The 22732-nt window shown below is 34.8% G+C and overlaps 5 protein-coding genes and 1 pseudogene across 5 annotated transcripts; all 6 read left to right on the top strand.

Moving 5' to 3' along the window:
• Positions 1 to 738: 738 nt before the first annotated feature.
• Positions 739 to 2520, top strand: LOC104753492 (protein neprosin-like). The gene is made up of 7 exons (XM_087490233.1): positions 739 to 820; positions 924 to 1004; positions 1104 to 1286; positions 1395 to 1562; positions 1653 to 1703; positions 1794 to 1946; positions 2051 to 2520. The coding sequence occupies exons 1-7, from the start codon at positions 752 to 754 to the stop codon at positions 2423 to 2425; spliced, it is 1080 nt and encodes a 359-aa protein (XP_087346359.1). The 5' UTR covers positions 739 to 751; the 3' UTR covers positions 2426 to 2520.
• A 1947-nt stretch (positions 2521 to 4467) lies between these two features.
• Positions 4468 to 7709, top strand: LOC104753491 (70 kDa peptidyl-prolyl isomerase-like; annotated as a pseudogene).
• A 1772-nt stretch (positions 7710 to 9481) lies between these two features.
• On the top strand, positions 9482 to 11112 carry LOC104750185 (protein SOB FIVE-LIKE 6-like). The gene is made up of 4 exons (XM_010471949.2): positions 9482 to 10074; positions 10269 to 10367; positions 10495 to 10561; positions 10838 to 11112. The coding sequence occupies exons 1-4, from the start codon at positions 9757 to 9759 to the stop codon at positions 10882 to 10884; spliced, it is 531 nt and encodes a 176-aa protein (XP_010470251.1). The 5' UTR covers positions 9482 to 9756; the 3' UTR covers positions 10885 to 11112.
• A 3803-nt stretch (positions 11113 to 14915) lies between these two features.
• Positions 14916 to 15923, top strand: LOC147925272 (uncharacterized). The gene has a single exon (XM_087492551.1). The coding sequence runs from the start codon at positions 14916 to 14918 to the stop codon at positions 15921 to 15923; it is 1008 nt and encodes a 335-aa protein (XP_087348677.1).
• Positions 15924 to 16014: 91 nt separating this feature from the next.
• Positions 16015 to 17930, top strand: LOC109129468 (uncharacterized). The gene is made up of 3 exons (XM_019237725.2): positions 16015 to 17000; positions 17172 to 17431; positions 17536 to 17930. Exons 1-3 carry the CDS (start codon positions 16015 to 16017, stop codon positions 17928 to 17930), a joined length of 1641 nt encoding a protein of 546 aa, XP_019093270.2.
• Positions 17931 to 17932: 2 nt separating this feature from the next.
• LOC147925271 (uncharacterized) lies at positions 17933 to 19482 on the top strand. The gene is made up of 3 exons (XM_087492550.1): positions 17933 to 18635; positions 18826 to 19095; positions 19145 to 19482. The coding sequence occupies exons 1-3, from the start codon at positions 17933 to 17935 to the stop codon at positions 19480 to 19482; spliced, it is 1311 nt and encodes a 436-aa protein (XP_087348676.1).
• Positions 19483 to 22732: the final 3250 nt, after the last annotated feature.

Below are 22732 nucleotides of genomic sequence, written 5' to 3'. Positions count from 1 at the left end.
GGTTATATTGGGCCACCTCGCAAAAATAGTGGAAAGCCCAATAAAGCCGAATTGAGAATCCGTTACAAAACTGATCCGACAATCCGAGTTACTTAAACTCGAAAACCGACACAAACAAAACTGATCCGAAAATTCTGAGCCGAATTTAAAACTCACAAATTTCAAATATTTAAACGGATCCTAAATTTCAAAATTCAAAAAAAGCCAAATCCGAACCTGATCTGAACAGATACCCAAATATACTCATAATGTCAATATATATATATATATATATTTATATTTGTGATGATACTTAAAAATATTTGGATTTTGAATATTCTTGAGTATCCGACAATCAAAATGATCTAAGTGCGAATTTACCGTATATGTAACTGAGCAGAGGCTAGCTCATGTAATATCCGAGCTTATGCTGCTGAGTTGAGGGAGCTAGCTCATTTTTACACCCTTAAGCATAATCCTTGGAATTATATTAAATAATAATGGTAAATTAGGGTATAATACTGCAAAAACGCAATCTTTTACTAGAGAGTCTATTGTGGTTACTGAGTTACCTTATTCGGATGCGGAAATATATAGAAATTAATTACCATGCTTTGATTTTCTGTTGGCAATCATATCTCTTTTTGTTATTACTTTTAAATGAGTTATAATGACGTTGACTCAATACCATGAGACTTTAATTAGATTTTTTTCAAGGTTATATATATTAGTATGTTGTTTGGAAAGCAGATTAGGATCAAAACAATATTCTATGGCTTTCTACTGGTTATTATGTCTTTTCATTTATCTCTTTTCTCATCATATTTCTCCAACAGTTCAGGTAACCAAAAGAAAAAGAAAAAAAAAATGATACTTAATTTATACATTATTTGTTTGGATGTACATATGTTGTTGACTCATGTATATCTACTGTTTTATGGCAGGGAGAAATAGAATACGTATGTGTTGATATCTATAAGCAACCTGCATTTCAACATCCATCGATGAAGAATCACCAAATCCAGGTATGGGGGTTCATGATCATTAGAATTTTGAATTTATGGAGATGCTTTGATCAACCATCAAAAATATTCCTCTGAATTGTTTGTTTGTCTCTATCCTAGATGAGACCAAGCGTCGAGTTTCAAGCCATGCTATCGATGGAGCCAGAAACATCAGATATGATTACTAGTAGTAAATCTGAAGAACGTTGTCCTAAAGGACAAGTACCAATTCACAAACCGCAAAGTAACTACACTAATAACTTTATCCATCCGGAGACAACAATTACAGCAGCTAATCTACATGTAAGTATTTTTAACAACGACATTAAACTACAGTATTATTTTAACAGAGGTTAAAAAGATTTATTTTCATAATTTTTAATGACATAATAAAAAAAAATTTTTGGTTAGTATGCAATTATCAAAACATTCGACAATTCCACAGAGAGATTCGGTGGAGCACAAGCGGTTTTCAGTATCTACAAACCAAGGGTATTAAAAAATCAGTTTAGCAAAGCTTGGGTTTGGCTAAATCACAGAGAAAAAGATATGATAAGCAGCATCCAATTCGGTTGGGCTGTAAGTATACTACGTACAAAATCCATATGTTCATAAAAATCATCATATGTCGATTTATAAACTTATGGCACAATTGATCTGTCTTTTTAGGTGCATACAGGGTTGTACCGAGATGATCGTCCAAGGCTAACAACATTCTCGGTAGGTAGTAAGTAATATTTACTTTATCTTTTAATTCAAAATATCTTTGGTTTTGTTGTGTTCTTAATCAAATAAGTACACATATAACAGTCAGACTCAGGCAAACACCAAAATGGATGCTACAACGCGTTGTGTCCAGGAGGATATGTCCAAGTCCATAAAACAATCTACCCTGGTATGGTTTACGACAAAGTTAGTGTTGTAGGCAAAAAGCAGCACGATGTTCATCTTCTCGTAGGTCAGGTAAAACTAAAACAAAAGTAAAGTAATTGAATTATATTTAAATTTTAGCAAGTTATACGGAAATTTAGCAAATTGTATATAATAACTATGCACCAATCATACAGGACTCCAAAACAAAGAGCTGGTTATTGATGACGAGAAAGACCTTGATAGGCTACTGGCCCTCTCATATGTATTCGATGGAAGGAGCATCACAAATTTATTTTGGCGGGTATACAGGAGGGCCAACTGGAGCTATCAGTCCTCCGATGGGGGCAGGGACTTTTCCGAGAGAAGTAAACCGTATAGACAACTTAGCAAGTTTCATGAAACAGCTTAAATCTTTCCAAGACAAAAGTCTGGTCGATATTAATTGCCATAGTTTTGAGGAATACGTAGATAGTCCAAAGTGTTATGATGTATGGTATCGTGAGTTTGAATTAGGCAGTGGAGAGATGCTCACGTTCGGTGGACCTGGTGGGGTTTGTGGTATGGTCTAATCAATGGTTTCTTTCTTGTTGTTCTTAATTTAGTTATTTTCATAACAATAATGCTAATAAATAATTTTATATAATAAGAGAAGGTTTTGTTTTTCTAATTTTGCCTATCAAGTGACATTTGGTGTCATTCTCACCAATTTTAAATTTAACATTGTTACAAAAATATATTTTTTCCATTTTTTAGTTTTGGCATCTAATATATTTCATAATGAAATCATACACCATAGAACCTAAACAAAATACTAATCAACCCAACTAAAAAATATAAACAAATTGAAACCAAATAAAAATAGAAAATGGTTTCAAACTTTTGAAGTAAAAACTGAAACCAAATTAATATATGATAGCCTAACTATTTAAAAAAATAGAATATTTTCACACACATATATATATATATATATATCTAAATCATATAATATTCAATAATCATATATAATGTATTAAAGACAAAACTCAAATTTGTATTTAATAGTATTCTATAAGTTACAATTTGACTGTCTTTAAAACATATGTACTAAAAAAATGGCTTTATAACATAATTGTTTTATCTCCCCCAAAAAATAATAGAAAACAATAGTTTCAAAATTAATTTATTGTTAATTATACTATTTATTTTAAAATGATTAGAAATAGAGACAAATTATAGAAGAAAATAATATGTATATTAAATTTGACACATTTTTATTTTCATGAATTATTATAAAAATTAGTTAGACTTAGAGTATAAGATAAATGTTTTGTGATATTGTTTTAATAAATTATTTTAAAATTAACTTATCATACTATAAAATTATTTGTTGTTAGCTATTACTTTTAGATATGAAAATAAAATTAATATATAGGACAACATAATTTATCTATCAAAGTAAGGTATTACAATTTTTTCTTAGAATACTTATCAGTTTTTTTTTCCAAAAAAAAAACAAACTACAAATAAATTAAATTATCATAATTATTTAACGAACATACAAAACTTAATTAACTTTGCTGTAACTAATTTTCCTATTACTATAAAATGGTTTCATACATTTCAAAATAAAAACTGAAACAAAATTAATTTATGAAGAATAATTTAATATAAAAGATTTTCTAATATTAAAAAACTCACATTATATTCAATAATCATATATATTGTATTAAAGAAAAAACTCAAATTTGTATTTAATAGTAATTTATAAGTTACATTTTGATTGTGTTTAAAAAACATAATTGCTTTACCACCCTATAATATAACAGAAAACAATAATTTCAAAATTTAATTTATTGTTAATCATACTATTTATATTAAAATGATTAGAAATAGAAACAAAATATATAAAATAAAAAATATATTAAATTTCATACAACTGGTTATAAAACTGGTTAAACTCTTTCGTGATATCGTTTTAATAAATTATTTTAAATTGACTTATCATATATAAAACTATTTTTTGTTAACTATTACTTTTAGATGATGACAATAAAATTAATATATATGAAAACATAATATTATTCATCAAATAAATAAGTAAGATCTTACACTTTTCTTTCTAGACTACTTATCAGTTTTTTTTTTCCAAAAAAAGAAAAATATAAGAAATATAATATATCTTAACTATTTAACGAAAATATATAGTTGACTTTGCTATAAGTAATGGTTTTATTATTATAGTAACATACTGTTTAAATCATTTCAACAATACATCGTCATCAAAAATATTTAGTAATATTTACTTTAACTTTCCTCTTTATCATGATCCTTCTATAAAAGATTACATAACATATATAAACTATAAATTGTAGTTGAGCCGAAGTATTATGAATACTATTTTTTAAGACATATATTAACAATTACATCTGTACATTTCAGATATAATTGAATAAAACTTTATTTTATATTTCAAGTTAACAATGCATACATAAAGCATGGAGTAGGCTACTTTGTAATTAATTATAAATTTGAGCTAAATTAATCTCTTAAAGACAAATTTAATCCATTTCTTCTTTATCTTTTCCTTGGCGAACTCGATGCACTTTGTAACTTCAATCCTTCAAAATCCGCCATGGATTCATCAGCCGTAGCTATAGCAGCAGCCAAAGTTTCTGACAAAGACGAAGAATTGGAGGAGGAAGATGGAGAAGTCATTGAATCAACTCATCCTCCCCAAATCAGAGAAGAAAGAGTTCTCGGTGCCTCCGACATCAAAAATAAGCTTCTCAAACTCGGTACTGGATACGAAACTCCTGAAATCAGTGACGAAGCCACAGGGTTCTCTTCGATTTCCTTTTGATTAGAAATCAAAATCACATTCACGATTTCAAATGATTGGAAACGGTAACGAATTTTTTTTGCAGTTCATTACGTTGGTACTTTGCTTGATGGTAGAATCTTCTATTCAACTAGAGATAAGAGTGAACCTGTGACTCTAACTCTAAAGGATGATGAAGTTTAGATTTGTTTCCTTTCTTGTGTTCTATTTTTCGTAGATTGACTGATCCAAGTTCAGTGATTTTGTAGTTAGGGATATTTGAGGCTTAGGAGATTGTATTATGACAATGAAGAGAGGAGAACTTGCATTGTTCACTTTGCCTACTGATCAAGGTTATGGAGCTGAGGGGTGTGATGATAATGTGCCTCCAAATTCTGTTATTCAGTTTGAAATCGAACTTTTCTCGTGGATTTCTGTTGTTGATGTTCGTAGAGATGGAAGTGTTATCAAGAGAATTGTAGAAAAGACAATAAGAATGGGAAGCCTAGTGATTTGGATGAAGTTCTTAGTTAGTATGTATCTCATGGCTAGTTGTCTTGTATGACTCATCTTGAACTGCTGATAATAATGACCAATATGTTGTATTTGATTACTGTAGTGAAGTACCAAGTTGAGCTTCTTGATGGAACCTTTGTGGCCAAATCACCAGATGAAGGCATTGAGTTTTGTGTGAATGATGGTAATTGAAAGTAATAGTGTATATGAGTTATGAAGTAGTCTTTTTCATTTCAATTCTAAATAGGTATGTGTTGGTTTTTAGGTCATCTATGCCCAGCATTGCCACTGGCAATTGTAACCATGTGTCCTGGAGAAAAGGCCAAATTGATTGACCAGCCTCAATGTATGTGGTGATGTCATTTCTAAAGTCTTAGGTTATTGCATATCTGCTGCTTAAATATAATAAATGTACAGATGGGTTTGAAGAAAAAGGAAGAAGTTCAAGTGGGAATATCAATGTTGTTCCACCAAATTTTGTGCTAAATATTGATGTAGTGCTGGTTTCCTATAAACCTGTTATTGATGTCGTGGGCGATTCAAAGGTTTTTAAGAAAATTATGAGAGATGGCGAAGGCACAAGTGTTGCAGATGATGGTTCCACTGTCACTGGTAAGTGTGTGCGTGGATGATTCAGTCACAGCTATTGTTTTGTCTATAATCTGAAACATGGTTTTACATTAGACAAAATGGGTTAGAGAACTCTCTTAGTGTTTACTTTCAATCAAGCATGACGTAGTTTGAAATTTCAATGCAGTCAGTTATGTTGCAAAGCTAGAAGACAAAACTATGTTCGAAATGAAAGCACTTGGGGACGGGGAGCCATTGGTTTTTGTAACAGATGAAGGACAGACGATGTAATCTAAGATATCTTTTGGCCTTATTAAAAGTATATTAATTTCAGCATTGACACAAACTTGAATTGCTTACTTCATATTTATAGAGAAAGTGATCTTTGGCTTAGACAAAGCTGTTGCAACAATGAAGCGAGGGGAAAAGGCGATATTGACAATAATTCCTGAGTATGGTTTTGGAAATGTGGAAGTCCAGTGTGACCTCGCTAAAGTCCCACAATGTTCAACTCTTATATATGAAGTTGAAATGTTAGACTTTGTCAAGGTAATAGCTAATACTGGGACTTGAAAGTACTTGATATTGAGTTTTGAGTTTCTTGTTCTGTTAACTCTTTATTATGTCCATAGTTCTGAACAACAGCAAAATTGTTTGGTATATTGCTTAACAAATTATGAAATGTCCTCCCTCATCCAAACAAACATTTAAGCTGAATCGTAGTTATCTTTCTGGATATGGAGGTCTTCATTTTGTTGGGATAATATTTTGCATAACTTTTATTTTATATCCGCAACATGGCTCTGAAATTACTCATGGAAAGTGACTATTTCAAATCTTCTAAACACGAATTTTTTATGTTGTTTCTTTGAAAACATGAGAAAACACCAGGGGAGATGAATAATGAAGAGAAAATAAAAACTGCTAACAGAAGGAAAGAAGAAGGCAATCTGCTATACAAAAATCAAAAGTACCAGCGAGCAGAGAAGAAATATAATAAGGTGATTCATGAGAAAATCTATTATTGAAAGTAGCCGTATTTACATCTAGAAAGTAGCCATATTTAATACTAAGGAGACATTGAGAAAACACTTGACATATACCATTGGAATCCCTGACATGATAATACATAAGCTTACAGGCTGTAGAATATATTGAGAATGGTAAATTTGAAGGTGATGAAGAAAAGAAAGTGGAGGCTTTGAGAGTATCTTGCTTCTTAAATAGTGCAGCCTATAGTCTAAAACTAAACAATTTTCTGGAAACTATTAGTTTATGTTCAGAGGTAACAAGTTTAGGAAAAAAGAAGTAGACTCGTGTCTAGTGAGACTTGGTGGCTTTTCTCTTTTAATTAAGTTATGCAATTTATAATCTTTTAGTAGTTTTAAAATCCAGTAGATGTTGTGTGTGCATGTGTAGACTGAGTAGTAAATTACTGCTATAAGATGACAAGATCTCATGTTTTTTTGGCACAAGTTTTAGTTTTTGAGTCCTAAAATGTGAAAGCCTTATATAGGAGAGCACAATCCTATATTGAGTTGAGAGATTTGATTTCAGCATAAATGGATATAAAAAAGGCTCTAGAGGCTGATCCTGAGAACCGGTAAAAGAATGCGTATGTTGTTTGTTGCATCTTTATATTTTTCTCCTGGACCTGTTATGCAATGACACTGTAAAATTTTCAGGGAAGTGAACTCTCTTCACAAGACGCTGAAACAGACAAAAGCTGATAGCAACAAGAGAGACGCTAAGTCTATGCAAACATGTTTGCACCATCTAAAGTAAGTTTCCTTTTTCCTTAGTTTTCAAGATCATTCTTTAGAGAAGTACATCCGATTTTGATTATAGACGTTGCGATGATATCTTAATATATATTCTTGTTTCAGAAATTGAAACTTATGGAGACAAAAGAAGAGAAAATGGCAACAAACATAGACACTACAGAGCATTCTAGTGAACAGCTCAGTTGAATAATACTGCCACAGACAGATAGGTAATTTGTGTGGCTATGCAAGAAAGAACCCTGCAAAAGTAGTTCAGTAAAAAGAACGGAATATGGAGTTTTGAAGTAGTGAAATCAGCTGATTTGATTCAGGCATATCTTTTGTGTAACTCATGTTGTTGCTCTAGAATATAGATTAGGAGCACGGGAACCATGATATACTTATGTCCTTAAAGCATAGGGTTCGAATTTTCTTCAATGCAATTTCAGATAATTGTCTCCGTATAAGGATTGGTTATCAAAGTTTGGTGAAGAAAATGCTGGTTAGAAAGGACTCTGTGCAAGAAAATAAATAAAAGTTGACATTGTAATATCAACTTTTATAGCATTCGAATTCATCAATTACAAAACGTAAATCACCATTTTCTATTATTTTTCTATTTTTTGTTTTTTTTTTTTTGGCTATCATTTGCTATGGCCGTACTCGTTATAGGTCTCTGCTAAAGCCAAAATGATGATTTGAGGGTGAATAGATGACATCGTGGTGGCACTACAAACCTCTAGATCACATATGTTCCATACAAATTAGTAGGTCACATGACTTTCAGATGCTTATTATCCTTAGTCAAAAAAAAAGAAAACAAAAATAGTTTAATCAACTAGTCAAATATGTATATATTCTTAATACAATGATTCAAAATGGTTTGATACATATATAAACTGCTCAAGAAAAGTGATACGTGGTAACATGTATTGCCAAAAGTTAGTTTCAAGCAAGAGTGAAGTCCTCGAACTTTCTTCTAGCTATGATAAAAATAAATTTATACTATTCCAATGTAATAACACAATGGATATAAGAATATTTCGGATAACAAATTGGATTAAAGTAAGAAGACTGTAATTAATCTAGTATCCAATGGGATTAACCGAGTTATGTACTGAAAAACCAAATATTTTAATATGTAAATAGGCACCGCACCTATAATGGATGGTGCAGGGTGTAGGTGTAAAGTGAAAAGAGTATAAGATGGGATATAAATTAATAGTACGTAAACATCTATTGCCACTATCACTAACCTATTGGCCCAATGTTCATAATCAGTAAGCCAACTGTCGATTATCTATTGCATGCAAGCTAAGAGTGTCCAAAATGAGTATTACGCTACATGACAAAAACATTTCTTAAGTTATGTTATTTCTCTGTCTTTTTGAGTTTTGGATTCGATCTGCATGTTTGGACTTGAAACGACAAAAGCAAAATAATTTTGTTTGTTCTCATACAACATGTCAAAAAAAAATATCACATCATCTTCAACCTCTAATGATATGTTTTAGTTTCTTATTGGTTGGACAACAAAAAAAGATCACATCATCTCAACCTCTAATGATATGTATTAGTTTCTTATTGGTTGGAGAACAAATAAAAAAAATAAAGAAATGTCAAAAATAAAAATATCACATCATTTCAAACTCTTATGATATTGATTAATGATTAGCTTTCTATTGGTGGAAAAACAAACAAAAAGAAAGAATGATCTCGGCTACAAACAAACTCTAACAAAATAAAAGCTTTTTCAAATTTGATTTGAACAAACGGTTTCTGTAATTATTGTTGATTGGTTTTGAATTGAACGTTAAAATTATATATATATTTTTTTAAATGGTAATAAGTCTAGTTATGGGTATTTTTTTGATAATGAGCTATTCCCGCCTTTTTATCTTGAAAAACATATGGTAAAATGTCTTATATCAGAAGTAGAATTGTTTATATGAAACTCTCCATCATCACGTATTAGTTTTGAGTTAAAAGTTCATATTGCCTTTAATTATTTTGAAATAGATAGTGACTAAAAAACCACAATTTGTTTTTGCCAACAATCATACATTTATTTTTGAATTTTTAAAATATAAATAAAATACTCAAGATATATGGTTATAGATATTTTGTTTCCAAACCAATACCCTTGTTGGCTGCACTGAAAGAGTATATCCTCTTCTTAAAGGCCTTGAAGCCTAGAGAGATAGAAAACAAATAACAAAAAAAAAAGAGTTTTTTTGGGAGAAATCAAAAGAAAATGGATATATCGGATTTATATTTCAGCGACGCGGGAGACTCAAGTTGGACAATGTACTTAGACCATTCTCCTTCTGTTTCACTGCATCGTCTAGATGATAACAATGGAGAAACAAGACAAGAACATGATGAAGATTCTTCAATGGTGTCGGATGCATCTTCTGGGCCTCCATATTACCGCGAGGAGACCATTCCTGAAGATCCCATCCAACAAAACACGCTATATTGGTGCAAAAACAAGAGCAAGAAGAAGGTTCATAAAGAACAAAGATGTAGTGAGAGAAGCAACTCTTCACTTGATGACACAGCTAGTTCATTGGTATTGTGAATTCTGAAGCCACATTTTATACATACATATGTATATATATATACGCCAGTTTTTATTTTATTTTGTTAATCTGTTATATGATAACTTATTATTGGATAAATGAGTTTTTACATATTTATCTATATTTATTTGCTTCTGAAGTTATATTCATTTTAATCTCAATATTTGGGAAAAATATTAAACAGCCGGTTGAAGAAGAAGTTTCAGCGTATAAGCAACATCTAGATGGGTATCAACGGCTTGATGATTTCTCTCGAAGCTACTCCACAAGAAGAATATTCAAGGTCTCTACATATTACTTTTTTTTGCTTCATGGTCACAAATTATAACTTTATCAGTGTGACCACAAGCTATACGTCTTCTTACCACTTTGGCTTCTCTAGAAGTTTAAAATTTCTATTTCTGTTGCAGGGAAACTTTAACTCGGGTTTCCTACAACAAGATTTCACAGTTGAGAAAGTAGCATTGGATAATCAAGGTATGATGTCCTCTTTATTTTTATTTTCTGTCTCGAACCATAATGCATATATAAGCCAAAAAGACATAATGCATAAAATATCATACATGGGTCGCTTTACTTAATCTTGCATAAACATAGATACATCAATATAGATATGTATATATATGTATATGTTTATATAATTATATATAATATGTATAATGTATCAGTTATCATGCATGCATGTATATGAATGAGTAAAAAATATGCATGTAAAAGTATAAATTAAATTAAGCTTGACAATATGTGTATCAGGTGCCAGTAATCAGAAGAAGAGGAGAGCAATAAAGAATGAACTTTGAATATGTATTATTTGTTTCCATTTTATTATTTTACATCTGCGTTCATTTCTCGAAAGTTGAAAATTAAGAAGAAAAAAAAAACAGAAGGAACACCTTCTCATCCTTTAATGTGTTTTGCTATCATGTACATTGTCTTTAAGAGAACCATGTGGTTTTTCTTTTTTCAATTAATATATGATAAATCTTATGTAATAAATATTATTGAATTGTAGTTGATTTCGACGTGTACATATACTCCGTTGAATTGAAGCATTTACATAACACTAGCACATATTATGTAAAACTTTCTAATTCGACTCTAATGCATTGAAACTAAAACCAAAATAGAAATATGCTTTTACAGAAATAGTTAGAAGATGTGTAGAATATTCTTCCATTCATTTGAATCATTTCTTATTATGGGTTTTGACGGTCCACTTTATTTACTCTCCATGCTATCTTCTATTGCCTATACTCTCAAGGCTTATATATCAGTTGCACACAAAAAAAAAAAAAAAAAAAAACTATCAAGACTTACCAATGTTCGAAATGCAATTTTTTATTTATTTATAACTCTATCGATTAATCCTGTCAGTTTTGGTAAAAAAGAACTAACTAATACAATTATATCATCCAATGCAACAATTCTTTTCTAAGATCTAAATTTTCCACCATAGAGTTTAAAAAGCAAAGTGAATTTAGGTCAATTTTGAAGTTATTTTATTTTATAACAAGAGAAATATGTGTGCACCTAACAAACTTGTAATATAATAGAGGTTATATGTCCACATGTGCACCATGTCAGAACTATAAATTGCTCTAATTATATTCTATCTGTTTTAGTTTTCTTTCAAAATACCTGTTATATGATTATTGATTTTTTTATTAGTTGTAATGTTGATTTAGAAGGAATATAAGTTACTATTGTTTTAGTTTCACACATTTATCTTTGTTATTTTAGTATACTGAACGTCTGAACCAAACTTCAACTTAATTATTACTAAATAAGTGCACTGTAGTTCGTGAAACTCCTAAGAAGAAGATTTGAGTCTTGAAAATTTTATGAGTAAGAAGTACATAAAGGGATAAATATAGTTACCCACGGAAGAAGCATAAGTACATTGATTGAACATGTAAATATATAGAGAACATTTCTACTTATTTGCTACTTTAAGTTTTCGTACTCCCATTTCTTGTACATTCCTACACAGCTGGTCATGGGCCCTTCTCATTATTGTACACTTTATGCGTATTACCAATTGGTCGCATTTATTTGTTTATACATATATCATGTTATGTTATCCATAAAGTTTTTTACTATACTTAACACTCAAAATTAGCAACCAAATTGACAAAGACATTCGAAACAAATTGGGAATTCTCGAACTCAAGATGCATTTCAAACTCATAATTCTTTTGGTTGTTCTGAGCAAAATTAATCCCTTATAAAAGTCTTACTAAGAAGCATTTATTGTAAAGTAGAAAAAATGTGAAAATAGTTTTTTGTTTTTGTTTTACAGTATTCAAAAGAAAGAAAAAGCACTTATATCATCAGGTTTTTTTTTTCTTCAACCGTTGTGGAACCGGACTAAGTGGTGGACACTTCTAAGCCTTAAGTTATATAGAAAATAAATATATATGACATAATATTTTTATGTTTGTTTTTAGTGATTTTTTAAGAACTAGAAAATAAACGTACGAAACAGAATAATCTTGTTATGATATACTCTTATGTGTAGATTGAGATGATTGAAGAGTGACATACCGATAACACTAATACAATACTATACTAATATGGTCTAGTATTTTTCTTTCTTTAGAATTTGTTCTAAAAGATTTGTTTTGACTATTCTTACGCACCTTTAAAGAAAATACATGCTTATATAGTTGTTTACCTATAACAAGACTTGGTTTAGTATATTATCTTTTTTCTTGGGCAAAAGTTTATTATCTTTAATTAAAGTTTCAAAATCCCAAGAGAAATCAGGTGTATTGATAAAATTGGAATGTACGTAGGAAATTACCTGATACGAAGTACGTTACTCAAAAAGAATGTATTAGAAAATAAAACGTCAATGAGAAAAGGTCATATATATCGTATGTTTCGGGTTTTTATTACATACAATGTTATCTACTATTGTTTATTATATAATCATGCAATCTCTTTATCTCTGATTCAATTTCTGTCATAGAGGAACGAGAAGATATCTAATCAGCCTTTCTTTGGAGCATTAGTATATAGCTAGTTAAGTACGTACATCGAACCGCACATTCTTAATCAAAGAACATGCACTTTATATTCAGGTTTGTTGCTATCTTGTATCTACTACGACTCAATGCATGTGATAACCGAAACTCACACATCTTAATTCCAATTCCAAATCTTGTTAATTAGGTTCCTAACTATAACACGTTATTCTAATAATTTTTCTTATCGTACGTAGTCAAACAAATTTTAGATTAGGATGAATGATACTTACTCCAATTTGCTAGATTCTTGCATTAACTATATTTGCTAGAGTGAAACCACTTAGTATCTAATTCTTAGTTATCCAGTCTTGAACTAAATATAATGCAATTGATCCGTTAAGACTGACAAGAAACCTATGAGGTTGTAAAGAAGATTTCTTAGTCTTATTCATCATGCCACAAACGGCTTATATACACAATATACATTAGACCTAGGTTGCAGTCATAAACCGAACTATGCTAGTACAAACAGAGACCCATCGGGCCCATTATCCCCCCTCAAGGTGGAATGTGCAGGTTACAAACACCCATCTTGATAAGAAATGCATCAAATTCTTTCTTTCCCAAAGCTTTAGTCATAATATCCGCAAGTTGAATCTTTGTGGAGACATGGAGAGGAGTAATGACACCACGCAAAATCTCATCCCTTATAAAATGACAGTCATTCTCGATGTGCTCCGTGCGAGCATGATAGACAGGATTCTTAGCCAGGCAAATAGCAGAGAGACTGTCGGAATAGAGAACCGTAGAAGCAGAGCAATCAATACCAAGTGCAGGCAGAAGTTGTCGCATCCACAATATTTCAGAAACCGTGTCAGCCATCGCACAATATTCAGCTTCAGCGGATGAACGAGAGACCACATCATGCTTCTTTGTCTTCCACGAAATTGGTGAACCACCCAATTGAATAAGCCATCCAGTAAGAGAACGACGAGAAACGGGACACGAACTATAGTCGGAGTCACACCAAGCAGAACGGTTTCTTGTCAAAGACTTTATTAATTAGTCCGCCAAAAACTGTAAAGTTCGCTAAAAGATATTTTTTCCTTTCCAAAAGGCTGGAACTTTGCCAAAAGGCTGCAAAAACAAGAGACAATTGACAGGCGATAAAAGGCGATAAAAAACGCGATCCCATTCCTTCTCCCTCCACCTTCGCCGATCTCGGCGCAGGCTCCCTCCAGCCACCATGGCCAAAAGCAAACCCAAAAAGAAACCCCCTCGGGTAATCCCCACTGGATCCCCATCCTCGATTAAATCCTCAGAGAGATCCTCATCCCCGCCTGTGTCAACCGTCGCAGCCGGTAGCCCCCCCTCTCTTCCCGCCAAGACGTTACCTGAGGCCTTAAAAAGCTCAGCTACCACAGAGATTTCTGCTCCCTCGCTTACAGAAACCACTCCACCTCCTGTAGCGATTGAAGCAAACCCTAATTCTGTACGGACTTCACTGGCGGCGACCACTGAAGCCGCTACAACGGCTGATACTCCATATCAGCCTCGCACGGAAACCCCCCCCCCCCCCGACCCCTCGGTTGAGTGCTCCGGTGTCAGTCAAACCCGATTTCCCATGGAAAAATCTGGTTAACGGAAGTTCCCTCAAATTGGAAAAGAAAGGTACGCCTTATACTCTCGATTCGGGTGAGGCTTGTGTTACTATTCCAAATTCGGTGATAGAGAAGAACAAAAAGGCCTGGGATAGTTTTATTCTTGGTCAATTTTATGATGAGCCGCCTCCACGAGGCGCAGTCCAGGCCATTGTCAATGGTATATGGAGTCGCCAAAGAAGAGACATTACCACCTCAAAGATGGAGGGTAACTCTTATCTCTTCAGAGTCCCCTGTCCAAATGTGCGAAGACGTATCCTTAGTCAATGCCTCTGGCAAATTGATGGACAAACAATGTTTGTCACCAAATGGTCTCCCGAAATCACTCCCTCGAAACCTGAGCTGACCATGGTTCCTATTTGGTTGGACTTCGAGGGCGTGCCGCTGGAATTCTTCAACAGAGAAGGGCTTGAGCACATAACAGGGTTGGTGGGTCATCCTGTTTGCCTCCATCCTCACACGGAAAATCTGACAAACATAGAAGTTGCTAGAGTCTATACTGTCATTGACCCCAGGAAGCCTATCCCTGAAGCTGTGAATGCCAGATTTGAATCAGGTCATATAAAACGCATCCAAGTCTCCAGTCCTTGGCTCCCCTCCCTTTGCTCGCACTGCAAACAGGTAGGGCATACCATCGCGCGCTGCTCAAAAGCCCCGATCACTTGTACTGTCTGCAACTCTGTTAAGCATCCTTCGTCCCTATGCCCACGAGCTAAAAAGGATAAACAGCAGAGTAAACAACAAGGCAAGAAGCCTATTCCGGAACAACTTCCAATCGTTGGTCAGCACACTAAAACAGGTCCCACTAACTCTCCATCACCTTCATCTCCTGCTACCTCTAGGGATTCTGGTCGAGAGCCACCAAAGTGTGATCATCCTGGCCCACCAAAAGAAATTCAGAGGGCAATTGTCCCAAACAAGGCTCTTCTTGGAAATCCCCGCTCCCCTTCTCGCCAAGGTCCACTGGTAGTACCCTCTTTGGGACTCGAAGAAGGAGAACTCTGTGTAGATTTGCGCACAAGCTTATTTTCTCAGTTACCTTACCAGAATCCTAACCAGGAATGCAATGAATCACTCTCGAGTCAAGAGCACCCCTCTGATGAGGATGATAACCCTGGGGGTGAGGATCGATTCCTGAAGGTGATGTCAAAGCGAATGGTGAGACAACAGTTGAGGAAAGCCAGGGCTGGAGGCCCTTTAAACCTCTAAAACCTTCCCCCCCCCCCCTTTTATGGATATTTTTTGTTGGAATATAAGAGGGTTTAACGACTCAGTAAAGCGGCGTAGCTTCGGGAAATGGATGCGTAGTAATCATCCTCTTTTTGGCGGGTTAGTAGAAATCCATGTCAGTCCAGAGAACACACAGAATATAATCTCGAGTGCCCTTCCTGGCTGGTTTTTTGTCGGTAATTATGAATTCTCTGATTTAGGAAAAATCTGGGTCGTGTGGCACCCATCGGTTCAAGTTTCTATCATCAGCAAGTCACTCCAAATGATAATGTATCTTGTGCGGTTACCTTTTGTTGCAAATGAGCTAGTCATCTCTGTGGTCTACGCATCTAGTGTCAGTAACATGGCTAGGAAGCCACTTTGGGCAGAGTTGCAATCTCTCGCATCTTCTCCCCTTGTGCAAGATAAGCCTTGGTCTGTGCTTGGGGATTTCAAACAGATTCTATATCCCCATGAACACTCAAACATGGACCAGCATGCTCAACCCCCTGGTATGTTGGATATCTCTCGATGCTTCTCCCTCTCTGCCCTCAGTGACCTGCAGTATTGTGGAAACACATTTACCTGGTCAAACAAACAGGATGCAGGGTTTGTAGCTAAAAAGCTAGATCGTATCATGGTAAATGATAGTTGGCTCTCACTCTTCCCTTTGTCTTTGGCGGTCTTCGGGGAACCAGGTTTCTCTGACCATAGTCCCTGCTGTCTGTTTCTTGACTCCCATAAGCCAAAAAAGAAGATACCATTCAAATTTCTCTCCTTGCTTAACAGACACCCTGAATTCGCAGGCCTTATAAAAGTTTGGTGGGACAATCTGAATTTCGACTGCTCAGAAATGTTGAAACTGTCAAAGAGGCTGAAAGAGCTTAAGCCAGTTATCCGAGAATTCAGCCGAGAGAACTACTCAAACTTAGAAAAGAGAGTAAGGGAAGCATATGACCGCCTAATCACATGTCAACAAAGCTTGCTCTCTGATCCGTCCCCTCCTCGGATACTGCAAGAATCCAAAGCTCATCAAACCTGGTGTACCTTGGCTCTTGCCGAGGAATCGTTTCTCAGGCAAAAATCTCGAATCTGTTGGTTAGAAGAGGGTGACAAAAACTCCAAATTCTTCCACCGGGCAGTTTAAGCCAGACAATCCCGGAATGAGATCATCTTCCTACTTGACGACCTTGGCCAAGTAGTAGACTCTAGTCAGGGAATCAAAGACTTGGCTATTACCTACTACAGAAATCTCCTGGGTGAAGAGCAGGTTTCCTCCATGACATCTGCCCAGGAAATAGCCTCTCTGGTCCCCAAGCGATGCTCCCCTGAAGCAGTAACACTTCTGTCCGCCCCTGTTACCCCTTCAGAAATCAAGGAGGTTGTGTTCTCTCTCCCTAAAAACAAAGCACCCGGCCCAGACGGGTACTATGTTGAGTTCTTTACGGCGCAGTGGGCAACAGTGGGCCATTCAGTCGTTCAAGCAGTCATGGAGTTCTTCCGCTCGGGTAAGATTTTAAAGCAATGGAACGCTATTTCCTAACTCTGATCCCAAAGACACCAAATGCTCAACGAATCTCTGAGTTCCGCCCAATAGCCTGTCTAAACACAGTCTACAAGATCGTCTCAAAGATCCTGGCAAATCGGCTCAAAAAAGTACTCCCTGATCTAATCTCGAACAACCAGTCAGCATTCATACAAGGCAGGATCCTGGTCGAAAACGTTCTTCTAGCCACAGAATTAGTCCAAGGATACAACCAAAAGCAAACCTCCCCGCGGGGAATGTTAAAGGTGGATTTGAGGAAAGCATTTGACTCGGTACACTGGGGGTTTCTATTCAACACTCTTCATGCTATGAACTTCCCACCGCCATTCATCTCCTTGATCACAGAGTGTGTCACTACTGCAAGCTTCTCCTTATGCATTAATGGCGAGCTCTGCGGTTATTTCAAGGGTGAACAAGGTTGCGTCAAGGCGACCCCCTATCCCCCTATCTATTTGTCCTAGTTATGGAAGTATTTTCACAGATGCTCTCACTTAACTACGCAAATGGTCGTATTGGAGTTCATCCCAATGCTAGTGCACCTCTGGTGTCTCACCTAGCTTTTGCAGACGACATTATGGTATTCTTTGACGGGTCTAGTCGCTCTCTTAGCTACATTGATGGGGTTCTCTGCGAGTTTGCAACACTATCGGGTCTGGCCATGAACAAGAACAAAACTGAACTACTTGTTGCTGGGCTGAACCAAGATGAAACCACCCAGATCTCCTCTCTCGGCTTCAAGTTTGGTTCTTTTCCAATCCGCTACTTAGGCCTACCTCTAATGCACCAGAAGCTTAAAATAACAGATTATCAACCTCTACTGGACAAGCTTTCCAGCCGTCTCTCCTCCTGGTCTGCTAGAGCTTTATCCTACGCGGGTAGAGCGCAGCTCATTGCTTCGGTGACGTACGGAACCCTCAACTTCTGGATGTCGGCTTTTCTCCTTCCAAAAGGTTGTCTGAAAAAGATCGAAAGTCTTTGCGCGAATTTCCTTTGGAATAGTGATCCTAACAAATCAGGTTCCGCAAAGGTTGCTTGGTCTAGTCTCCGAAGGGGGGCTTGGATTCAGGGACCTGCAAGCCTGGAACAAAACGCTCTGCCTAAAGTTCATCTGGCGACTGTTCTTGGTGTCGGATTCCCTCTGGGCACAATGGCTAAAGAATACGAAGGTAAAAGACGACATTTTCTGGTCCATTGACGCAAAAAAACAAGCTTCCTGGACCTGGAAAACTATCCTCAACCTCAGACCCCTGGCCCGCAATTTCATTCGCAGTCACCTTGGGAATGGCGAACTTATCAGTTTTTGGTTTGATTGGTGGACTCCCTTTGGCCCTCTAATCGACTTTATGGGACCTATAGGACCGTCTCAGACAGGGATTCCGTTAAATGCAACAGCCTCCAATGCTTGCTCTGATGTTGGATGGGCTCTTCGACCTGCTCGATCGGCTCAAGCAGAAGAACTGCACATCTACCTTACCTCAGTCCATCTTCCGCTGGGTCCATCTCCGGATATTCATGTTTGGTGTATTGATTCAGAGGAGCTTGACCAGTTCTCAACCAAGAAGACTTGGGAGGCTCTGCGACAAAGATCGTCTTTACAACCGTGGACAGAGCAAGTATGGTTTAAAGGTCATATCCCCCGCCATGCTTTTATCATGTGGTTGATGCACTTGGACAGGTTACCAACAAGAGATAGGCTCGCAAGATGGGGAATGTAACTCGATCCACGCTGCTACTTATGTGGATCGTATTTGGAATCAAGAGACCACATTTTCCTCCACTGTGAAATCAGCGAGGTCCTTTGGAGCAAAGTCACCCATCGTCTGGGCTATTCTGCGTTCTCCTTCCACACCTGGCTTGCGTTCTCAGTCTGGCTTGATACCAAAGACTCCATCTCCCCCCTCAGCCTCCGTCGTCTTGCTGCTCAGGCCACCCTCTACTCTCTTTGGCAGGAACGAAATAACAGATATCACAACAAGATCTCCACTGATGTTCTTGTTCTCTTTAAGAAGCTAGACCGCCAAATCCGGGATGCCCTCCTAGCAAAGCAACACCGGAAGCAGTTCGCGCATCTTCTCCAAACCTTGTTGGATTATGACTAGTTTCGCTACTCATTAATCGATTTTTTGATTCGAATTCTCTTTGTTTTTTTTTTTTTTGGACAAGGATGGCTTCGCTTGTGTATCACCTATCTGCATTTACTGCAGCTTTCATCTAATGAAATTCACATGTTTTTCAAAAAAAAAAAAGATATTTTTTCCTAAAAAATATATATATATATATATTTTTTCCTTCGACGAATGTACATGTACGTATGCATGTGACACTCTATTAAAATGTATTTATGTATATGTTTGTTGATGACTGAATTTATAAAATTGTAATAATGAAAATGGACCAAATGGTCCCTTTCGAAGTGAAATTTCATGTTCACATGGCAAATTGGTTTAGTGGCTAGTGGCCCTTTTGCCAGTCTATCGTCCGTAATCTGCGTCTATAGGTACACACACATCCATCGCTTCTGTCATTTTATCTCATGTATAAAATTTTCCGAAGATTTTTCAAAATACTAGAAAAAGTTGAAATAGTTAGATAATCGGGAATTATTTCTAAATGGGTCCAAAATATATAAAAACATATTATCATATTATCAAATAGTGTAAACATATATTAATATCATTTATACGTCTGAAATTATGTAAGAACTAAGATTTGATCAAAACTAAAAACTAAGTATTAAAGTACTCTAGTATTTTAACTAAGACTAAATTATGAATAATTAACAATTGAGGTAAATTTTGTCACTAATATAATATCTATGTATTATGTTAATTAATCAAACGATAAATAGATTTGGATTTGTTTTGTTAGATGCAATAATATGTCTAGGTAACAATTCTAACATATATTTGGAATTAAATATTGAAGTAACCCATCAATGTAGAGTCTGCTATATATATTACTAGTATATGACCTGTGCATACGCACATAATTATTATTTGTAATAATATAAAATAATAGAATTCTTATTTGTAATAAGATAATATATAGCTAATTATTAATTTAGATTAAAGTAATAGAATTTTAAGTAATTTTACAATATTATTTGGTTGAATGTTAGCAAAAATGTTACTGTACTAAAAGTAAATTAATTTGTAAAAAGTAATATATTTAAATATTCTACAATATAATTTGGTTGAATATTTGCAATTTTTTTATGTTACTACTAAAAGTAAATGTAACAAATTAAAGACTAAGATTTGTGTAACTTATATGCAACACCACATAAACTAATATTAATTTAATTTCTGAAATTATATATTTAAACGGTTATTAATATAAAATCAAATATATATATATATTTTTTGTCAACAATCAAATATATATATATATATATATATATATATAGTTTTTTTCTCACAAACCACAAAACGTTTCCTTTTACTCTTAGAAAATAAAATAAAAGGAGATAAGATAAACCCTCTCTGCTGTGAATTGACCTTAGTGCAGTGGCCAAAGGTAAGTCCTTAATGCACAAGGCACTATCACACCCAGGGATCGAGTCCCGTTCCCTATGAATGTAGGGATTAGGCTAATGGCCGGCCTGTTGTGGCCCAATGGTTGACAAAAAAAAAAAAAAAAAAAAACCCTCTCTGCTCAGTTGAAGATATACTTCGCCGCCGAGTTTCGATGTGCTCCACTGTCGTCCATCCCATCCTCTTTCTCTCACCACCGTTCTTTCGCCGTCTTCTTTCTTCTTTATTGAATACATGCTGAACATGTGTTCGCCAAACCCTTCATCTCTCCTTCCCACCAAATGAGCCCCAAAACAAATCATTTTAACTTCTAAAAATTGAGTTGAGGAATAAAAGGCTCCTATTCTCTCTGTGACTCTCCTGCACAAACATAACAACACACAACAATTAAAAGATAAACTACACAGACTACACTATGAAGATAAAGAAACAATCTTCAAATAAACATCTTTTAACTGACCGTGGCTCAAGCCCGTTTGCTATACTAGCATGAGCATATCAGAGTCCTTTGGGTGACTATTCATCTTTACAAAAACAAATCAGCATTTTTTTATTGAAGAATGTGCGTGTAGAGAAGATACATAAGAGACTTACGAGTGTAGAAAATGCTCCAAGAGCCAAGCACGGAGAATTAAAACAGAGGAGGTTGTGGTTGTTCGAACCGAAGGTATGGATCTGGTGGCTGGCCGTGAATACGGTGGTGGTGACTGGTAAAGTGGTAATCAAAGATAAAACTGGTTTTATCGTGCTATGATTTTTTGTGTTTTAGATTTTGTTTTATAGAGAAAGTTGAAGAGAGAATAAATTAAAATTGGATTTATATAGAAGATGGATTCGTTGTAAACCACCATGAACGTGAAGCTGTTAGTGGGAGTGAAATTAGGGACGGTTTTTTAAGCTGTTGTGTTTGTCGTAATGGAGAAAACGCTAAAGAACGTGAAAAATGGGTTTTCAGGCTTCTAGGTTCACAAAAGGTTGGGCTTATGGGCTTGTACTTGGTCTTATAATACACATACAGAAAATCGAAACCTCATTAATAAAGAGTCCAGAAGTTTGTTACAGTTTCGTACATGAAGTTGGTTAAGTTGTTTTTTAAAAAAAGATTCCTATTTTTTTTACACGATCTGGTGTACATTTGTTTTTTTTTACCAAAATAAAAAAATAACACAAAATCTGATGTGGCTTTATTTGATTGGACATGTGACTTGTGCTTTATAGGATAAAGGATAGTGGTTTTATCTACGACTTCAGTTGAGATCTTTCGGGTTTGTTGGATTCTTAGGTTTAGAATTACAATTTGAATTAAAAATAATAAAATTTGGTTTGATGATGGTCTTAAAATTTATGTGTTAAGTTTCTATGTTACCTTAACAAACTTGATATTATTATTTAGACCATGTTATTTATTCAATTGAAGTAATTTTTTTTTCAGCCACACGTTAATTAAAATACACAATTTATTTACTTTTATAAAGGAAATACGTCTGTTTATATTGATAAAGTATTTAAGGCAATAAAAAATCTTCTTCGATTTCTAATGCTTTTTTCTTGAAATCTTTAAATATATTGTATAACTTCTTTTATTTTAATTCAGAAGCATAGTACACAAGAATAGATAATTCATTGATTTACATCAAAGGTTCTATCTCGTACTATGCAAGCACAAGGTATTTTTGTTAAATGACTATTAATTTTGATTATAAAAAATACTTGGTTGTAAAAATAATTAA

Source organism: Camelina sativa, chromosome 16 (assembly GCF_030686135.1).
Source record: "Camelina sativa cultivar CO46 ecotype springtype chromosome 16, ASM3068613v1".
NCBI lineage: Eukaryota > Viridiplantae > Streptophyta > Magnoliopsida > Brassicales > Brassicaceae > Camelina > Camelina sativa.
Note: the sequence above shows the minus strand (reverse complement) of the source record. Positions and strands in the feature narration are given on the sequence as shown.

Coding starts and splice junctions, on each gene's coding strand:
- LOC104750185 (XM_010471949.2), top strand. CDS start 9,757: ATGGATATATCGGATTTATATTTCAGCGACGCGGGAGACTCAAGTTGG. Junction 10,075..10,268: donor ATGACACAGCTAGTTCATTG/GTATTGTGAATT, acceptor AATATTAAACAG/CCGGTTGAAGAAGAAGTTTC. Junction 10,562..10,837: donor AGTAGCATTGGATAATCAAG/GTATGATGTCCT, acceptor TATGTGTATCAG/GTGCCAGTAATCAGAAGAAG.
- LOC147925272 (XM_087492551.1), top strand. CDS start 14,916: ATGGAGGGTAACTCTTATCTCTTCAGAGTCCCCTGTCCAAATGTGCGA.
- LOC104753492 (XM_087490233.1), top strand. CDS start 752: ATGGCTTTCTACTGGTTATTATGTCTTTTCATTTATCTCTTTTCTCAT. Junction 821..923: donor ATATTTCTCCAACAGTTCAG/GTAACCAAAAGA, acceptor GTTTTATGGCAG/GGAGAAATAGAATACGTATG. Junction 1,704..1,793: donor CAAGGCTAACAACATTCTCG/GTAGGTAGTAAG, acceptor CACATATAACAG/TCAGACTCAGGCAAACACCA.
- LOC109129468 (XM_019237725.2), top strand. CDS start 16,015: ATGCGTAGTAATCATCCTCTTTTTGGCGGGTTAGTAGAAATCCATGTC. Junction 17,001..17,171: donor GCCGAGGAATCGTTTCTCAG/GCAAAAATCTCG, acceptor TACCTACTACAG/AAATCTCCTGGGTGAAGAGC. Junction 17,432..17,535: donor CATGGAGTTCTTCCGCTCGG/GTAAGATTTTAA, acceptor GTCTAAACACAG/TCTACAAGATCGTCTCAAAG.
- LOC147925271 (XM_087492550.1), top strand. CDS start 17,933: ATGGAAGTATTTTCACAGATGCTCTCACTTAACTACGCAAATGGTCGT. Junction 18,636..18,825: donor AATGGCTAAAGAATACGAAG/GTAAAAGACGAC, acceptor TGGGACCTATAG/GACCGTCTCAGACAGGGATT. Junction 19,096..19,144: donor AGAGCAAGTATGGTTTAAAG/GTCATATCCCCC, acceptor GCACTTGGACAG/GTTACCAACAAGAGATAGGC.